At 43.3% G+C, this 16937-nt stretch overlaps 1 protein-coding gene across 21 annotated transcripts in view; it reads left to right on the top strand.

Annotated features, from left to right (window-relative positions):
* Ppfibp1 (PPFIB scaffold protein 1) overlaps positions 1-16937 on the top strand; it is a 140053-nt gene that overhangs the window by 110304 nt on the left and 12812 nt on the right. For 11 of the 21 annotated variants that reach the window (XM_076940886.1, XM_076940893.1, XM_076940900.1 and 8 more), the window contains 9 exons: positions 2748-2902; positions 7177-7292; positions 7970-8026; positions 9609-9672; positions 10071-10100; positions 13573-13744; positions 14182-14214; positions 16330-16477; positions 16744-16872. In XM_076940886.1, the coding sequence (XP_076797001.1) occupies positions 2748-2902; positions 7177-7292; positions 7970-8026; positions 9609-9672; positions 10071-10100; positions 13573-13744; positions 14182-14214; positions 16330-16477; positions 16744-16872 (904 nt within the window). The remainder of the gene's footprint in view (positions 1-2747; positions 2903-7176; positions 7293-7969; positions 8027-9608; positions 9673-10070; positions 10101-13572; positions 13745-14181; positions 14215-16329; positions 16478-16743; positions 16873-16937) is intronic. The other 10 variants (XM_034511374.2, XM_076940892.1, XM_076940903.1 and 7 more) reach the window with 3 other exon arrangements.

Genomic DNA, 16937 nt, shown 5'->3' on the forward strand with positions numbered 1-16937 from the left:
TCACAAGCTTGCCTGTAGTCTAATCTAGTGAAGGCACTTTCTCAGCTGATATTTTCTCTTCCCAATGATTCTAGCCGCCATTAAGTTGACATAAACACTAGCCAGCAAAGAGATAATTATGAAATACTCAGGAATTTGAAATTTTTGTTTTAAATTAACTAATTAACTTTTTATTGCTTGGGATCTGCTTCATGTGTACTAGTCAAGTGCTCTGCTACTGAGCTATACTCTCAGAAATTTTAATTCTGATGACTTCATGAATAAAAAAAAAAAAAAAAGAACCACCTCTGCTTTGGGCCAGGAGCTTCAAACCAAACAAGCAAACAGAGAAACAAATAATTCATATTCTCTCTCTCTCTCTCTCTCTCTCTCTCTCTCTCTCTCTCTCTCTCTCTCTCTCTCTCTCTATTCATAAGGACTAATAAAATTAGTTCCATGAGGGAGACCAAGGATAACTTGTGAACCATATCAGTAGCCCTTCCAGAAGACAGGGTTTCTCACGGATGCTGTAGTTCACTGATGGTCTAGATTGGCTTGTCTAATCACCATGCCTGGCTTTTAAAGATTTGTTTTATGTATGTGTATGTGTGTATGTGTGTGTGTATGTGTGTGTGTGTGTGTGTGTGTGTGTGTGTTTGTGTGTGTGTGTGTGTGTGTGTATGTGTGTGTGTGTGTGTGTGTATGTGTGTATGTGTGTATGTGTGTGTGTGTGTGTGTATGTATGTGTATGTGTGTGTGTGTGTGTGTGTGTATGTGTGTGTGTGTATGTGTGTGTGTGTATGTGTGTGTGTGTGTGTGTGTGTGTGTATGTGTGTATGTGTGTGTGTGTGTGTGTGTGTGTGTGTGTGTGTATGTGTGTATGTGTATGTGTGTGTGTGTGTGTGTGTGTGTGTGTGTGTATGTGTGTGTGTGTGTGTGTGTGTGTGTGTGTATGTGTGTGTGTATGTGTATGGCTATATGTATGCCACATTTGTGCAAGTGCCCAAGGAAGCCAGAAGGGGGTGTCAGATCTCTGGAGTTGTAAGCTGCCTAGTTTAGTGGCCAGAAACCAAATCCAGGCCTTCTTCACGATCAGTGTGTGTTCTTAACATCTGGGCCACCTCTCAGCCCAGGCCCAGCTTTCATACAGGCCCTGTGCTTACGTGGCGGCACTTGATTGGCTGAACCTCTCCAGCCCCCATGTAATAGTTTGAAATCAGATCTAATAGAATAGGTTTTCATAAGTCAGAAGCATCATGTCCTGCTACAGTGACGAGTTATATAAAAAGTGATTTCTCTCTAAGACTTAGATTTGTTTACTTATTCTTCACAAAACTCTTAGCAACACTTAGAATCCTGTAAACTTCGGATAAAATTCTAGTAAAACCTCAATTTAAAAGTTACTGTTAGGTGCTGGAGAGATGGCTTAGTGATTAAGAGCATTTGCTGCTCTTACAGAGGACTAGACTCTGGCTCTCAGCACCCAGTCTGACAGCCTACAACTACCTGTAACTCCAGTTTCAATGGATCCAACACCTTCTTGCCTCTGTGGATGCATCCACACATGACATACATACACATATAAAATAAAATGAATCTTTAAAAAATGTATGGTGTAGCTGGGCACGCCTGTCGTCTAATCACTTCAGAGCCTGAGTCAAGCTGATCTTGGATGTGATACTAGCCTGGGCTGTGCTGTGGAAGACAGTTGCGGGAACAAACAAACAAAACAGCCTAGTTAAGCTCTTGATATGGGTATATGGTTTGCCAATTGCCATTATTTAGAGATTAGAGTTTTTAAGAATCATTCTTTCCATTTCTAAGTGAATGACTGTCTAGCGTTGTGTTCTACAGTTAACCCTTTATATCTTGACTGATGTTAACACTTTTTCAAACTTAGTCCTTCGGGATATTTGGTTTCTTTTTTTCTGTTAAGCTTTTCCTGCTTTAAAATGGCATCAAAGGATTGTTTGAAGGATCAGCTGTCATTTTTTTTTTAAAATCCTGTTTTTCATTTTGTGTGTTTCCAAAGCATAGCAGTGAAAAGAAGTACCATGTCTAAATGGCGACTCTGTTACCCAGAGTTAGATAGTCACACCGGGATAGGCAGGTACATAGATGGGTAGATACATAGAGTAGGTAGGTAGGTAGGTAGGTAGGTAGGTAAGTAGATAAGTAGTGTATATAGGTAAGTAGGTAGATAGATGATAGGTAGATTAGGTGATAGACAGACACACAGACAGACAGACAACTTTTTGGGGATAGGGTCTCATGTGGCCCAGGCTGGCTTTGAACTTGCTATGTAGCTGAGGATGATCTTGAACTCCTGATTCTCTGCTCTCACTTTCTGAGTGCTAGGATTAAAGTTGCACATTACCAAACAGGGCTAAACTAATACTTATGAAGCCTAAAAATTTTAAAACAGAATTACGGTGGGCTCTTGAAATAAATTTATTTATGTTTTAAACATCTTTTGTGTTAGTACTGTTTGAAACCTGACTCTCCCTGTTAATACCACTGGTGAGTGCTTGGAGTGGCCTGAATCCCAGAGCTTTGTTGTTTGCAGTTTAAGATGCTATATCCTAGGTTCTGTGTTGCTAATTTACATACGATGACAGGAAGAAACAGCTTGTGTGTTTGTTTATACTTTGACTGGCACTGTAGCTCAGTGGTACAGTGTATGTTCAAGTAAAAGAAAGAAAGAAATGCCTCATTCCCATTCTTCTTCCAAAAGTGGACCCCATGGTCATCTGCTTTATCTCTTCCAGGCCAAGATGGTGAGTGTGAGGGTCTGTTCCACTCCAGCTCCATCTCCACCCTGCTGGATGCACAGGGCTTTAGTGATCTGGAGAGAAGCACTTCTTCTACACCAGGAATGGGGTCTCCCAGCAGGGACCCGCTCCACACAAGCGCTCCAGAAGAGGTGCGTGTGGGGTTCTGGAATTTATGCTGTAGGGACGGTGTCTTTGCTGTTGTATACATTGCCAGTGCCGTGTGATGTGGGTTGTTTTCCCAGCCGCTTTACCTACTGGTCTATTCTGGTAGCTTTTGTGTACCGTCAGTCTTTTTGTTTTTAAATATGTGCTTTCCCTCTTTTTAATAAATGCTTTGGACAAAATAAAAACAAGACAGGTAGGTTGACTTGTGCCTATAATTTCAGCTGCTGAAGAGGCAGAACATTCCTTGGTTGGAAATTTGAGAGCAGCCTAAAAGAACCCCATTCTAAAAAATAAACCATGAACATCTTTGAGGTGGATACCCAAAAATATGAGATTATAGTTTATTTTTTCAAAGACGAGTACAAATAAGTCAGGTGAAGGTAAGTAAGATTAAATCTAGTTTTATTGTTTCTGATGACTCCAAGTTTTTAGACTTGGAAAAAGCAATCAGAGGGCATTGGAGTCTATTTATTTCCATTCGTGAAGGTGTCAGGACCATCTGTTCATTACTTACTATCCAGCACCAAAATGGCTGGATTGTCACCTTCCTGAGGAGTCTGCAGGGTGGGCAGTGTTCAGCAGGAACATCTCACCTCTGTTGCTCAGCTCAGGTGCAGCAGGCGGCTTCTCACTGCAGTATCTCATTGAGGCAACCTGATGCCTGTACACTGTTCCACTGTACCCAGGCTGGGAGTCCCTAGGACTGCTTGGCTGCCTCACAGCCCTGTGCTGAGAACACCCTGAGAAGATCAGGTGGGTCTGCATCCCCTGTAACTCGGCATCATTGACATCTCTGGTGCAGTTCCAGGTCAAGCAGACTCACAATGAGCAGACTGTCTCTAATGTCTCAGTGACATCACAGTGTAAGAATACATGGAAGGAGATATGGTACCACGGTTTTGGAAAACAGTCACCATTTCACCTCCTGAGTGAGTCAGTTTGCACCTTCTCACATATAAAATGCAGCCTTCCCTTCTCCAAAGGTCTCCAAATGTCTGTCTCGGGAGCTGTCATCCATTTACGGAGGCCCCCCAGTAGTTCCTAGAGTATTATTCCAAACAATATATGCAGCTGGGAGCAAAGCAATTGTCTGCATCCACATACCCAGCATTGGTGGTGAGTCAGGAACAGGGTAACTACTATTGATACTCCTACTTTAAAAAAGGGAAGAACGAAGGCACATGACTCTCCCTGGTCTCGAAGAGTCCAGCCCACTTGTCAGATGTTGTCATTTCTGTTGTCACTGTATGAGAGACCACCATTTAGGCTCACCACTCTTCACTCCACTTTCTTTTCTCCTCTAAGTATTTTCAGATGAATGTTGTCTCAGCTTGGCAAGGTGCCGCTGAGGTCCAGAGCACCCTTTTAATTCCTGCTGAGCCTATACATTTGAGCCTGATTTGACGCATTGCCTTTAACAGTGAGAACCTAAAAACCCCATTCCACTGCATTAGGTGAGACTTGTCTGCACCTTCCTTCCAGTGTCCCGGGGCCAGGCTCCCTGCATGGCCGCTGGACTGCTGCTTATGTCTAGCCTGATCAAGGCAGCAGTGTTCAGTCGTCCACTGCCTCGTGAGCCCAGGATTCCCCCAGGGCAGATTGGTCTTTGTTTTGAAGTCGTATCTTAACTTTAGCATAATTGCTGTCTAGAGCTGCTAGGAACTGGGAATGTCTTGTTCAATGCAACAGTCTCACTGTGTTCAACTGTTGCTTCCTCTTGCCATCTCTCCTCTTGCTTCCCTGCTCTCACAGCTGGGGTTGATAATCCCATAATGAAACAGTACTGTTTGGTGAAGAGTCTTGTTTTCTAGTGCTTTCAATTTTTTTACCCTTCATAGTACTGGGCATGAATACTCGACATTGAACTACACCTCTAGTCCTGAGCAAGTAAAAACTGAGTTGGATGAAAATTAATTCAAAGAGCAAACAACATTTCACACTTAAATGTTAGACAGTACTAAAATAGTTCACCAATCAAGATATTAATTATGAAATAAGATGCAGGGGAAGCTTTCTGCTTGTTAAATACATTTATTGAAAGGGGGGAACCAAACTTTGTTTTATTTTTGAGACAGAGGCTTACTTTATTGTCCAGGCTAGCATAGAGCTAGTGATCCTCCTGCCCCAGCCTTCCAAAAAATACCCTTTGACAGCCAATAAGTGTGCTGCATTTAGAGAGGAATTGCTTGTATATACAGAATATACTGAATTGTTTGTGCAGTCTTTGCTATATGAACCTCAGTTTAAAAGTTTGTTTTTATTTATTTTATGTGTATGAATATTTTTTCTGAATGTAGGTATGTGCACTGCTGCATGCAGTTTCCAAAGAGGTCAGAAGAGGGAACCAGATCCTCTGGAACTGGAGTTAACAGACACTGTCTTGCCATACTGGAGATTGAAACCCCATCCTTAGGAAGAACAACCAGTGCTCTTAACTGTTGAGCTATCTCTGTAGCCCTTGTGAATTCCAGCTTAATGGTGTTTAGTTTGTCATAAATGATTGTTCCAAGCCGAATAAAAACAGTGTAGAAAAAAATAAAAATTGGTAGAATTCAACCTTAGTTTTGAAGAAAACCAGGAAGAAAAATTAAACTGAAACATTAAAGTTTGAAAAAGAAATCATGAAAACAGGCCCATGTGTGGGTGTATTTTTCCCACGATTAGCAGTCTAGGGAAACAGTTGAACTTCAAGAAACATGGGTGAGTGGAAAAGAGATTACCCAGCATCAATTGCAAAGATTCAAACCCAAACCAAACCAGGGTGCATAGAAAAGAGCCCCATCTTATACTGATGTGACTCTATGGTTTCTGAGCTTTTGTGGTGCCATCCTCAGTAACAGGCAAAACTCACGGTGCTGAGTACATTGCTTCTTCCTGAACTGAGCTTTTCTGGTCAAGCACTCCCAAGTTCATCTTACCTCCCCTGTGTTCTGTATTCCAGAAGCTCACAGGCAGCTTTGACTGTGTCAGAGATAGAAAAAGAGGTCATAGATTTGAGAGGGAGTGGTGAGTACAGGAAGGTGCATGGGTGGGTGATTGGCAGAAAATGGGTGGGAGAAATATCATGAGCATGGCTACATGTTGGTGGAGGATGTAGCTGAGGTGAAACTTGCTATAGGTTTGGTGTAGGTTTGCATTCAATACCTGTCTTTTCCTGGCTCACCAGGAAGGAGTAGGCTACCAGGCCAGGCCAGGAGTGCTGGGTGCACATCTGTAATCTCATAGGAGGCTGAGCTCATGACCAGCCTGGACTACATAGGAGACCTTGATCAGAAAGAGAGTTAAAAAAGAGGTCATGAATTTGGGAGGGAGGGAGGGAGGGAGGGAGGGAGAGAGAGAGAGAGAGAGAGAGAGAGAGAGCATAAGAGAGAGCATAAGAGAGAGCATAAGAGAGAGCATAAGAGAGAGCATAAGAGAGCAATAAGCAAAGGAAGATACACGGAGCAGGAAAGTGAAGGGGGGAAATATGATTAAATTTTAATTTAAAAATTGTTAATAAAGATTAGAGAAGGGGAAGAAAGTGAGAGCTGTGGCTGGAACATAGCTCAGTGGTGAAATGCTGGGTATGTGTAGGTCAGAGGTCATCATCACAGAGAATTAGACGAGGAGGCCCCTGCTTGACTGACTAGGAGTTCACCCAGGTGCTTCCTCTGTGAGCTCTAGATGCCGATCTCACTCTTTGCTCCAGTTCTCTCACATTACCAGGAAACCCCAGAGTTAAAAATCCTTCGGACTCCAGCCCCAGGCGCCAGCGGTATTTGAGGAAATGGTATCCACAGTTCATTGTTTCCACAGGGTCCGTTCTCACTGATTTAGAGCACTGTTCACCAGTTAGGAAAGTTGAAGGCAGTAAGCTTGTTCACACGTAAAAGAACAATTAAACAACATGATGTATGTTGTGTCAGACTTGTAGCAGAAAAAACAATGGAAATGATACTTTGTTTACAATATGCGTTGGCACTGAGGGGTCAGAGCCTCCGTGCTGGCACTCGGTGGGCTTCCCGTGATTGGTACTTTTTTCAGTTTAGGCACTTTCTTATTCAGGGTATTTGCTGTTAGAACCAAATGTAATCCCCTTTCTACACAGTGTCTCTTCTCATTAACACCTCACCGAGATGTTTGTATTCTGAAATTACTTTATAAATATAAGGCTAAAGTTCTAAGCACTGATGTATTTTGTATAGACCAATTCTGTTATGTTTTGTTACTCTGTGGCTTGTGTTTTGATTGATTTTCTTTTCACTTATAATTTTTACAGTTTCACACCACCATCTTGCAAGCTTCAATCCCTTCACTTTTGCCACTGTCTATGGATGTAGAAACTTGTGAAAAACCCAAGTTGCCTACTAAGCCTGAGACTCCATTTGAAGAGGGGTATGTCATTTATGGACCAACACTGTGATACAGATGCTCAGAGAAATAGAGCAACCACAAATAAGGGCAAATCACACTGAATTACATGCACAGTTTTCATTGTCTGTTTTGTAATAATGAAATAACAGGGTGACAGGGGAGCCTGGGAAGTGAGGGAATGAGGTTAGAGCGGCCTTTAAGGGCTTGTGTTTTACTTTCTAGGCCATAGGTGCCTGTCAGAAGGTGAAAGCGTAGTAGTCACCAAGGCCATCGGAAGAGTGACTGTGAAGCCATCAGGAACACAGTCACCTCTCTATTTTAACATTTCTCTTCACTTGGAACATGTACACCCCAGCTATGATGGCTTGGCTTGTGATTTTTTTTTTTTAACTTTTACAATGTTGCTGTGTTTCACTTCTGCACTGTTTTTGACAGGTATGAGGTAGTCAGCACACCCTCTAAAGTAGACTCTATGGGAGAGAACTTTTGTCCAGCTGTAGGCTAGTGGGGTGCTATAAATATGAACAAGGAAAGACAGAGTAAGCAGGTTTTGGTAGACTAAGCAAAAGATACTTTGACTTAACGGTGATTTGAGCTTCTTATGAGCTTCTTGGGACTTAACCATTGCAAATCCAGGAGTGTCTGTGTGGTTTTCAATTCATGACGTTAACAAATGCCTTTTTAAAAATATATTTTAGTGATGGAAGAGCAGTCCTGGACGCTGCCGCTGAAGTCTCCCTGTGTGATGGTGTTTCGTAAGTTGTATATCCTTGAGCGTGAAGTGTGATCAAGGCCTTACAAACTGGGGATTTGTTAGGGTCACATAACCATTGCACAGTGAGCAGCTGAGGCTGTTAAGTCATGAGTACACGGCCGCGTAGGTCACGACAGGCAGGGCTGGAGGCTGACGTCACAGAAACACTCTTCCCTGCCATCTCAAGCCTGATGCTTGCAGATCTTTAGCCTCTGTCACCAGTTCTCAATGGTAGTTCAGCACTTCTAATTCACTGTTGTGCTGATTTGTTATGTTTTATTCCAGCAGAAAAGGATCCCAGAGAACTCGAAGCTGGCAGGGCTGCTCTCTGCACTTACAGTTTAATAAACTAGCCTAATGTGAATGTTTACCCAAGTCAGAGTCTGGATTAGATTAGGAAAGCCCCAAACAACCAGGGAAACCTATTTTCAGAGCAGAGCTCAGATGAGATGTTTCTGTTTCTCTGTTATCTTTTATGGTTTTGGCAGTCCATATGACTGACAACTTACGTAAGGGGGAAAAATGCCTTTAAAGGTTTGTTGCTCTAGTTTTTTTGGAGTAGACATTCCTTCTATATTCTCCTTCTCTGGTGTACCTTCTGTTTTTATCCTGCGTTACTGGGGATCAGGCCTCGGGCAACTCAGATGCCGAGCATGCTAGCACTGAGGTACCCCCCCCCCCAGTGCCTTAGTTTTTGAAACTGGCCACGTGTTTGTGCATTTAGTTTTTGAGCCAGACCATCTCCAGCTGTGTATAACTGAACACTAATTATGTGAAAGAGAAAGTTTCTGTGACTTACAGGCTCCTCCTTCCTTCCTAGGCTAGCAAATGAATTACTGTGAGTAATAACAGGGATTCCTCTAGTGCATTTTCCCTCCCTCTCCTTCCCTTCCCTCCCTCCCTCCCTCCCTCCCTCCCTCCCTCCCTCCCTCCTTTCTTCCCTCCTTCTCCCTCTACTTCCTCCCGCTAGCTTCCTCCCCTTCTTTCCTCTTTATTTTTGTCCTTCCCTCCTCCTTTCTTTTTCATTTTTCGAAACAGGCTTTGTCTTGATAGCTCAGGCTGATCTCAGACATCCTGCAATCCTGCCTCTTGTATACTGAAATTATAGGCGTGCCCACAAAACCTGGCTTATTATGGTTCAATCAGAACTATTGACTGAATTGCTTTGCCAGACTCAAGAAAGTTATTTCTCTTGAAAGAAGAGTAAATTTTCATTCTTTAAGTAGAAGGGTTAGCCTGAGCAGTGCACGGGCTTCTATGGAGTTTCTAGTGTCACTGTGTGAGTGCCACCAGTCCATGGAAAACACTGATATTGCCAGCGCAGCCTTAAGTGTTTTTCCAGCTACTGTGACATGTGTGGGACAGTTTGTGTTACTGGCACAGCAGTTAACCACCCTGCTTTTAAAGAACTAAATGCTGTAATTTACTTAAGCACATAAGTGTTTGCCTAGATCCAGATTTTCTTTTATTACCAAGATTCAACCTCCAGACAATTTTTAGTTTCCTTCTAAGATGATCCGCTTGGATACAGGCACCAGAGTCAACTTACTATTGATTCTAATTATCATTATTTCTGTTTTTAGAACTTCAAGTCTGCAGAAATCCAGCAGCCTTGGAAATCTGAAGAAAGAGACGTCAGATGGCGTGGTGGGTTCTGTGGCTGGTTCTGTTTTTGTCCCTCATTCCACTTTTTTTTTCTTCTCTTTCCCTTGTTGTTCTTAGAAGAAAATACTGAAGGATGGATCTTCATTTTGTTCCATTTTATACACAGGAATAATTCATTTTAGGAAAAGCTTATGGTTTCTCTGATAGGAGATCTCTAGCTACCATGCTGCAATTAATGACAGATACTAAGAATGAATACAAAAGACTGAAAATATGTGAAAGAAAGGTTGGGACTAATAAGACACTGCAAGAAATAATGCAAGAAAATTTCATGGTTTAGAAGTGATAGAAATGGCTTCTTATCTATCAAAGTGTATGTGATGACTGAATATATATAAAATTTATAGCAGCCTTCCTTAAATGTCATTGTTTTTGAACAGGAAAAGGAATCTATCCAGAAGCCTTCAGAGGTAATTTTTATATCTGAATTGAAGTATAAAATCTTCTAAATTTTATGACATGTAAGTTGAGTGACTGTCCCCACTGCAGGAGACCAAGGCTGTCAGAGCCCCTACTGCACTGTGCTGGTAAAGAAATCCAGCTAGGAAGGTCATGTGCATATGGTTGTGTTCAGTGATGTGTGCAGTGTGACTGTGTGTGCAGAGTTGGGCACGGACAGAAGAAGGATAAGTCGGGGGCTTGGCTTTAGAGTGGAGGCAGTACTTTGGAACTGATGGGTTATTACGATTTAGAGAAGTACTCAATGCCACTGAATAACTTATTTTAAAAAGTTAATTTTAAGAGCTGGGGGATGACTCAGTGGTTAAGAGCACCAGCTGCTTTTTTAGAGGTCCTGAGTTCAATTTCCAGTACCCACGTGGCAGTGTATAACCTATAACTGTAGTCCTGTGGTAGTCAATACTCTTCTGGTATCAGACACATACATGCAGATGGAATGCTCATATATGTAAAATACATACATAAATTTTTTTTTAAGTTGATTTTGAGCTAGGCACATACTTTTAATCCCAGCACTTGGGAGGCAGAGGCAAGCAGATCTCTGTGAATTTGAAACTCGCCTGATCCACATAGTGGGACTCTATCTAAATAAAAGTTAACTTTGAGATCTAAACTCAGCACCTAGCTCACAAACACATGGAACACCAGCTCCAAGGGACCCAACACCCTTCTCTGTCTCTCTGTCTCTCTGTCCCTGTCTCTCTGTCTCTCTGTCCCTGTCTCTCTGTCCCTGTCTCTGTCTCTCTGTCTCTCTGTCCCTGTCTCTGTCTCTCTGTCCCTGTCTCTGTCTCTCTCTCTCTCTCTCATACACACACACACACACACACACACACACACACACACACACGCATACACCTATCTACTTAGCATATGTGTGGCTGCCCACCAGAGGGCTCTGCTAGTCTAGAGAACAAAGCGGAGTACATCCTGTCACTTCATACATGCTGCTCAGTGCCTGGATGCCAGGGTGACAGCAGAGGCCGTAGAACCTTTGTGGGAGTTGGAAGTCACAGGAAAGACGATCCTGACATCCTTGCTTGAGAGTCTGCTTGAACTACAGACTAGTCTCAGCACAGTGGTTAGTCTGTCTTTCCCAGGCTGATATATATATATATATATATATATATATATATATATATATATATATTTGGTTCCCTGGATTCTTCAAATGCCCTTTCTTTCACAAATCATCAGTGATGAGAACAGGGAACAAGAAATAACATGGATTATTATTCCCAAAGACTCAGGCTGGTAGCCTGTGGTCTGAAGACCAGCTGCCCATTTATAAAAAGTTATGCCCATTCATTTACATGCTGCCTAAAGCAATTTTCATGCAACAATGGCAGCACTGTGTAACTGTTATGGAGACTTTATGATTCAAAAATCAGAAACATTCCTGGTTTGCTGGTCTCTGCCATAAAGGAATAGTATGCAGCTTTGAAAAGACGTAGACTTACACATCCTCCAGATGAATTTCAAAAACCATTCATAGAACAGAAATGTGACTGTGAACTACCCAAACCTGTCAAACTATAAATGTGTTATTTAGTGACATCCATAGGTGGTAAAACTTTAAAGAAAAATGTGGGCAGGAGAACTGCTTGAAAAATGAAAGATACATAAAACTTAATTGTTCTTTGGGGCTGGAGAGATGGCTCTGTGGTAAAGTGCTTACTCTGAAAGCATGAGGACCAGAGTTCAAACCCACAGCAGCTACATAAAAAGCTGGGCATGGCAGCACATGCCTGCCCTCCCAGTGCTGAGAGGACAGAAGGATTTCTGGGATTGGCCAGTCAGTCACTCAGTGAATTCCAGGTTTAGTGAGAGACTCTGCCTCAAAAATACAGCAAAGAGAGAGAAAACACCCAACCTCTAGCCTCCACGTTCACACATGAGCATACATACCTGACATACATACATTATTCTTTACTTATGTGCATGCAAAGCCCACACATGGAACAGGCGCAGGCCACTGTGCTATGGTCTCAGAACTAGGTCCTAGATACACCCCCCACCAGAGTGTCAGGATCAGGTAGGCGGGGAAGGGCTTGCCACAGACTTTGCTGCTCAGCCCTTACCTGCTTGTCTCTTCCTCATGTAGTGTCTCCTTCCTAGGCAGCCTTCATGTGTGATATGTAGTCCATAGCCCAAAATAAAAAGAACATCTTGGTTTAAAAAAAAAGAAAAGAAAAGAAAAGAAAAGTTAATTTGGGGCAGTTGAGATGGCTCCGAGGATGGGGTCATTTGCCATCAAGCCTGATGGCCTAGGTTCTATCCCCAGGGTACCCATGGTAGAAGAGGAGAAGAGCTCCCACAGGTTGTCCACTAACCTTTACACACACATGTTGTGGCACATATACCCACACACATGCACATAGGCACACATACATGTAACTAAATAACTGAATCTTTTTTAGACGTACACCTGTTATTAGAAAACCAACCTGTGATGTCAGACTCATGTGACGTGGACATCTTCATTACTGTAGCTGCCTTCACCAAGCCCTGCAAAAACCCTTAGATTGCCCGCTGTTTGTCTCATCCAGCCCTTGTCTGTAGGAGCAAGCATGATGTTCTGTGTCAGCATGTGCACTTGGTCTTCCCCCGGATTCTGATGATGAACTGTATAAGGACTGCAGTGGGGTAGAAGGCCGGTTCTAGACTTGACTGCTGGTGAGACAACTGTCTCTCAGGCCCCTTCACCTCAACATCAACAAATGAAGCAAGGGCCTGTCCATGGTTAAGATGCAGATACTGTGCTGTGTGTAGACTTCCAGTTCCTGTGGGCAGCAGATGAGGGAGAGTCAGTCAGTCATCCCTTTGACCTTTTCACCAACTCTGTAAAAAAAGGAGCAGAGATCAGATGTTAGAAAGAAACACAACCAGAAGCATCTCTTAAATAATGAGACAATTTTATAAGCGTAATGGCTGACTCAAAGTCAGAAAGACAAACGGTTCCTGATTGTACCTTCATCTTCTTAATCCTTGAGAAGAAAATGTAAAATAACTGGGAGGATTTCCTCATTAGTCTTGAAGTTTGCTCACTGCGTGCTTTGCAGACTCGCCTTAGGTTTCTGTTGCTGTAGTGGAGATTTAAGGGTGTAAACTCCTTTAAAAATCTGCATCATAATTGCTAGAAAAATAAGAAATCTGCTGGTATGGAGTATCTTTATGACATGTCTTTAAAAAATTAAGGCAGATTAAAAAAACTACTAGACTTTAAAGCTGCGTTAGACATTTAAAGTGGCAGATGTACTGAGTGCAGGTGGAGGTGGCTGTGGTCACTGTGGTGTTATTTCTTAGGCTTTTTAAATTGGTGTTGGGCTCAGTGTATTTCTTCAGTTGTTGGTCCAGTGATTTGAGCCCAGCCTGTTCTAAGGACAGTGTACCCTAACTCTCAGTTACCTCCTTGTCACCCCTCAGGATAAAGCTCCAACTGACAGCCGCACATTTGGGACCCTGCCTCCCAAGGTCCCAGGACATGAGGCCTCTGTGGATGACAACCCCTTTGGCACTCGAAAAGCCAGGTCTTCCTTTGGCCGGGGCTTTTTTAAAATCAAAAGTGGCAAGAGGACAGCAAGTGCACCAAACCTCGGTATGTGGTGAGGGTACCTAGGCCCCGACCTTTCAGAAGGAGGCAAGGCTGATTCTTGCCATCTCTCGTTCCTCTGTGAATATGTTTCTCCTCAGAAATGAAGGCGAACGCCTTAGGGGGGAGGTTAGCAAAGATGCTTCAGTGAACTTAATTTTCAGCTCTTACCCACTCTCTGTCCAATGACATAAACAGCAATGTGAAAATGACCTAACCCTGCAGTGTTCTGAGACTTGCTTCAGACAGTCTCTCCTCTGTACTATGGGATGAATGAGCCCCATGAATGACCCTGTGCAGTTTGTATAGTCTCAGAGCAGTGCATGTGTTCCTCCTGTGGGCGTTTGCCATAGAGGGAGGAAGTCTGATCTGTTTCATTTTGTCACCCCTGTGTTCTCTCCATTGGGCTGCATGTGTTGTGTGCGTTGTTGGGATACCTGAAGACCGTAAACGAAGTGCCAGTGCACCCACCTTAGGTACTGTACCCTGCATGCCAGCCTTCACCAGTACTGCATTCCAAACCATCTAACCCCCACTCCTGGCCTCTGTGATCTCTACCAAGCAAGCTGGCTGCAATCAGAAAATGTAGTCTGTTCTAGAATATTCCTTCATCTTTGGCTGAAACAGACTCTATACAGCCTTTGCTTCTGAGCCTACTTGCTGTTTTAAGCAGTACTGTTGACACCTTGTAAGCAGTTCTGAGGGAAAGCCCAGCAGCCTGCAGGGTGCGGGGCTGGAATGTGCTGGGTTCATAGATCCAGCTCCCCTCACCGTGATGGAGCCATCATCCACCAGCTCTCATTCCTCCTCCATGTGTTCATTTTCCTGGCTTCCCCCAAAAGTGTCTGTTGCCAGGCAAGAGCTGACTTACTGCTCTTACAGGAACATTCTGGACATTTTATTACATTGTAATTGGAGATATTCAGTGATGACAGAGATAACTTCACATGGTACATCTGAGGGCTCTCCATCAGAGTGCTTTTAAGAAAAGTTCATTGTCTCCCCATGGAGAATAGCATGGAGAAAGCCTTTTAAAAAAATATGGTGCTTTTTAAAGTTGGGCTAGAAACATTTTCAGGGTACCCATACCCACTGTGGCTGTGGAGTGAAAGTGGATCGATCCCCCTTGGTTTCTCTGAGGCTCTGTCATCTTCTGTAGATAACCAGTTATTGATGCACATGTCCTAGTGAAGTGACGTCACTCTTTGGAGCCTGGAGTGTCTACTGTGAGGGCTGGCTGCATAAATCACACTCTTCTAGTCGGACAACTATTTCTAGCTACTCCTGTGTCTTTCTAGGGCAGTACTTGATGCTTGTAGTCCAGTGCTGCTTATCATAACCTGTAATCACAGCTCTGCTTCATAGAAAACTCAACTTCTGCAATTTCTGCAAGTCCTTCTGGGTTTCTTCCCCTGATTTTTTTTTTTTTTTTTTTTTTAGCAAGTGTTATTTTCCTTTATAAAATGTGAAGTTTCACACCTTGGGAAACACCAGCCTCGTCTTTGGTTGTGGCTGTTCTCCAGGAATGGACAGTTGAAAGAACTTATATCATGCATACGTGGAAGTCCACAGTGGCAAGTGTGGATGCTGCTCTTTCCATGCCAGATCAAAAGCGACAGATTTTATATCTGAAGAAAATGTCACACATACCTGGCCACTGTTCTCTCAGTGTCTGATACATAATAGGCTGTGCTGGTTTCCCCCCAACCCCCTTAAATTAGGATCTCAGCTATACCCTGGACTGGCCTTGAGCTTGAAATCTTTTTGCCTTGGCTTTCTGAGTGCTGGGATTCTGAGTGTGCATCACCATGCCTGGTGACTCATTTTTTGAAAATAATTGCTAGTCCTCTGTAACGGTTTGATCTAAATGGCAAAGGAGAAGGAGAGTTAAGAAGAAAATGATACAGAATTTTAATTTGCTCTCAAATAAGATGTGTGAGGTGTTCAGAGAAACTGGGTAGGTTTAATATGTCCCGCTTGGCACATTAGATTGGGACTCTGCACAGACTTCAGGTATGGGACTCGAGAGTGAAATGAGTCTCGGCCGTTCTGATGCCATCTGCCTATGAAAATATAGCCATCTGTCAGGGTTGAGCCTAGAGCAGGCCAGCTTGCTCAGAGTCTGAAGAGGGACCTAAGCACAGTCTTGGGGTGCACCGTGGGAAGGATAGAAACTAGGGGCTACAGCAAAGGAGACAACCAGGCCTCAGATCTAGGAGTAAGTCATGCAGGAGAGGGGGAGCAGAGGTCAGAGGAAGGAAAGAGTCTCACTTTGTAGCCCAGGTTGTCTCAGAATCACCCTCCTGTGCTGGCCTCCAGGTGATAGATTTACAGATGTGAGCCACCACATGTGGCTCTGTCACACACTTAACCTCAAAGGCCAGTTTTACTTAATTCACTTTATGCAGGAGAGTAAGCTTAGAGGACATACATTTACAGTTTTATACTTCATGGCACTTTTTGGTTTATCATTGGTTTATAGACCCAAATCACTGGTTTAGAGACCCAAAGGAGAATTCTTAAGTTGCTAAAAGCAAGAAGGTTAATATTTTAGTTGTAGTCACATGGTCTTTATTCTATCCTTGGGACAGCTGAGACAGAAAAAGAGACAGCTGAGCACCTAGATTTGGCTGGTACATCTCGGTCAAAAGGTTCACAGGGAACCAGTCCATTCCCGATGTCTCCACCATCTCCAGATTCCAGAAAGAAATCCAGAGGCATCATGAGACTCTTTGGGAAGTAAGTGGAAGGAAGGGCAGGTGGAGTACCTGTCTTGTGTGCTGCTCAGGTACAGAGGACTGTGGGAAGTTTGGCTGGGAGTGGGCACCAAATCCCAAGGCTTTCGGGAGGAAGACTGAATACGGGATGCTCACTGGGCCTTGGTTAATATTTAAATTCAAATATCTGGGCTAACGACATACAAAAACAGACAAAACATTAATATTAACTACCAAGGCAGAAGCCTCATCAGGTCTAACGTATGACCATGTGCGTTGTGTCCTCAGACTTCGAAGAAGTCAGTCAACTACATTCAACCCAGATGACATGTCTGAGCCTGAATTCAAAAGAGGAGGAACAAGGGCAACTGCAGGACCCAGGCTTGGTTGGTCTCGAGATTTAGGACAGTCCAACAGGTAAGTACATCTGTGATGTCACTATCGCTGAAGAACTGCTCTGCCTGGGAAAGTGGTTCTGCTTG

Source organism: Arvicanthis niloticus, chromosome 9 (assembly GCF_011762505.2).
Source record: "Arvicanthis niloticus isolate mArvNil1 chromosome 9, mArvNil1.pat.X, whole genome shotgun sequence".
Lineage (NCBI taxonomy): Eukaryota > Metazoa > Chordata > Mammalia > Rodentia > Muridae > Arvicanthis > Arvicanthis niloticus.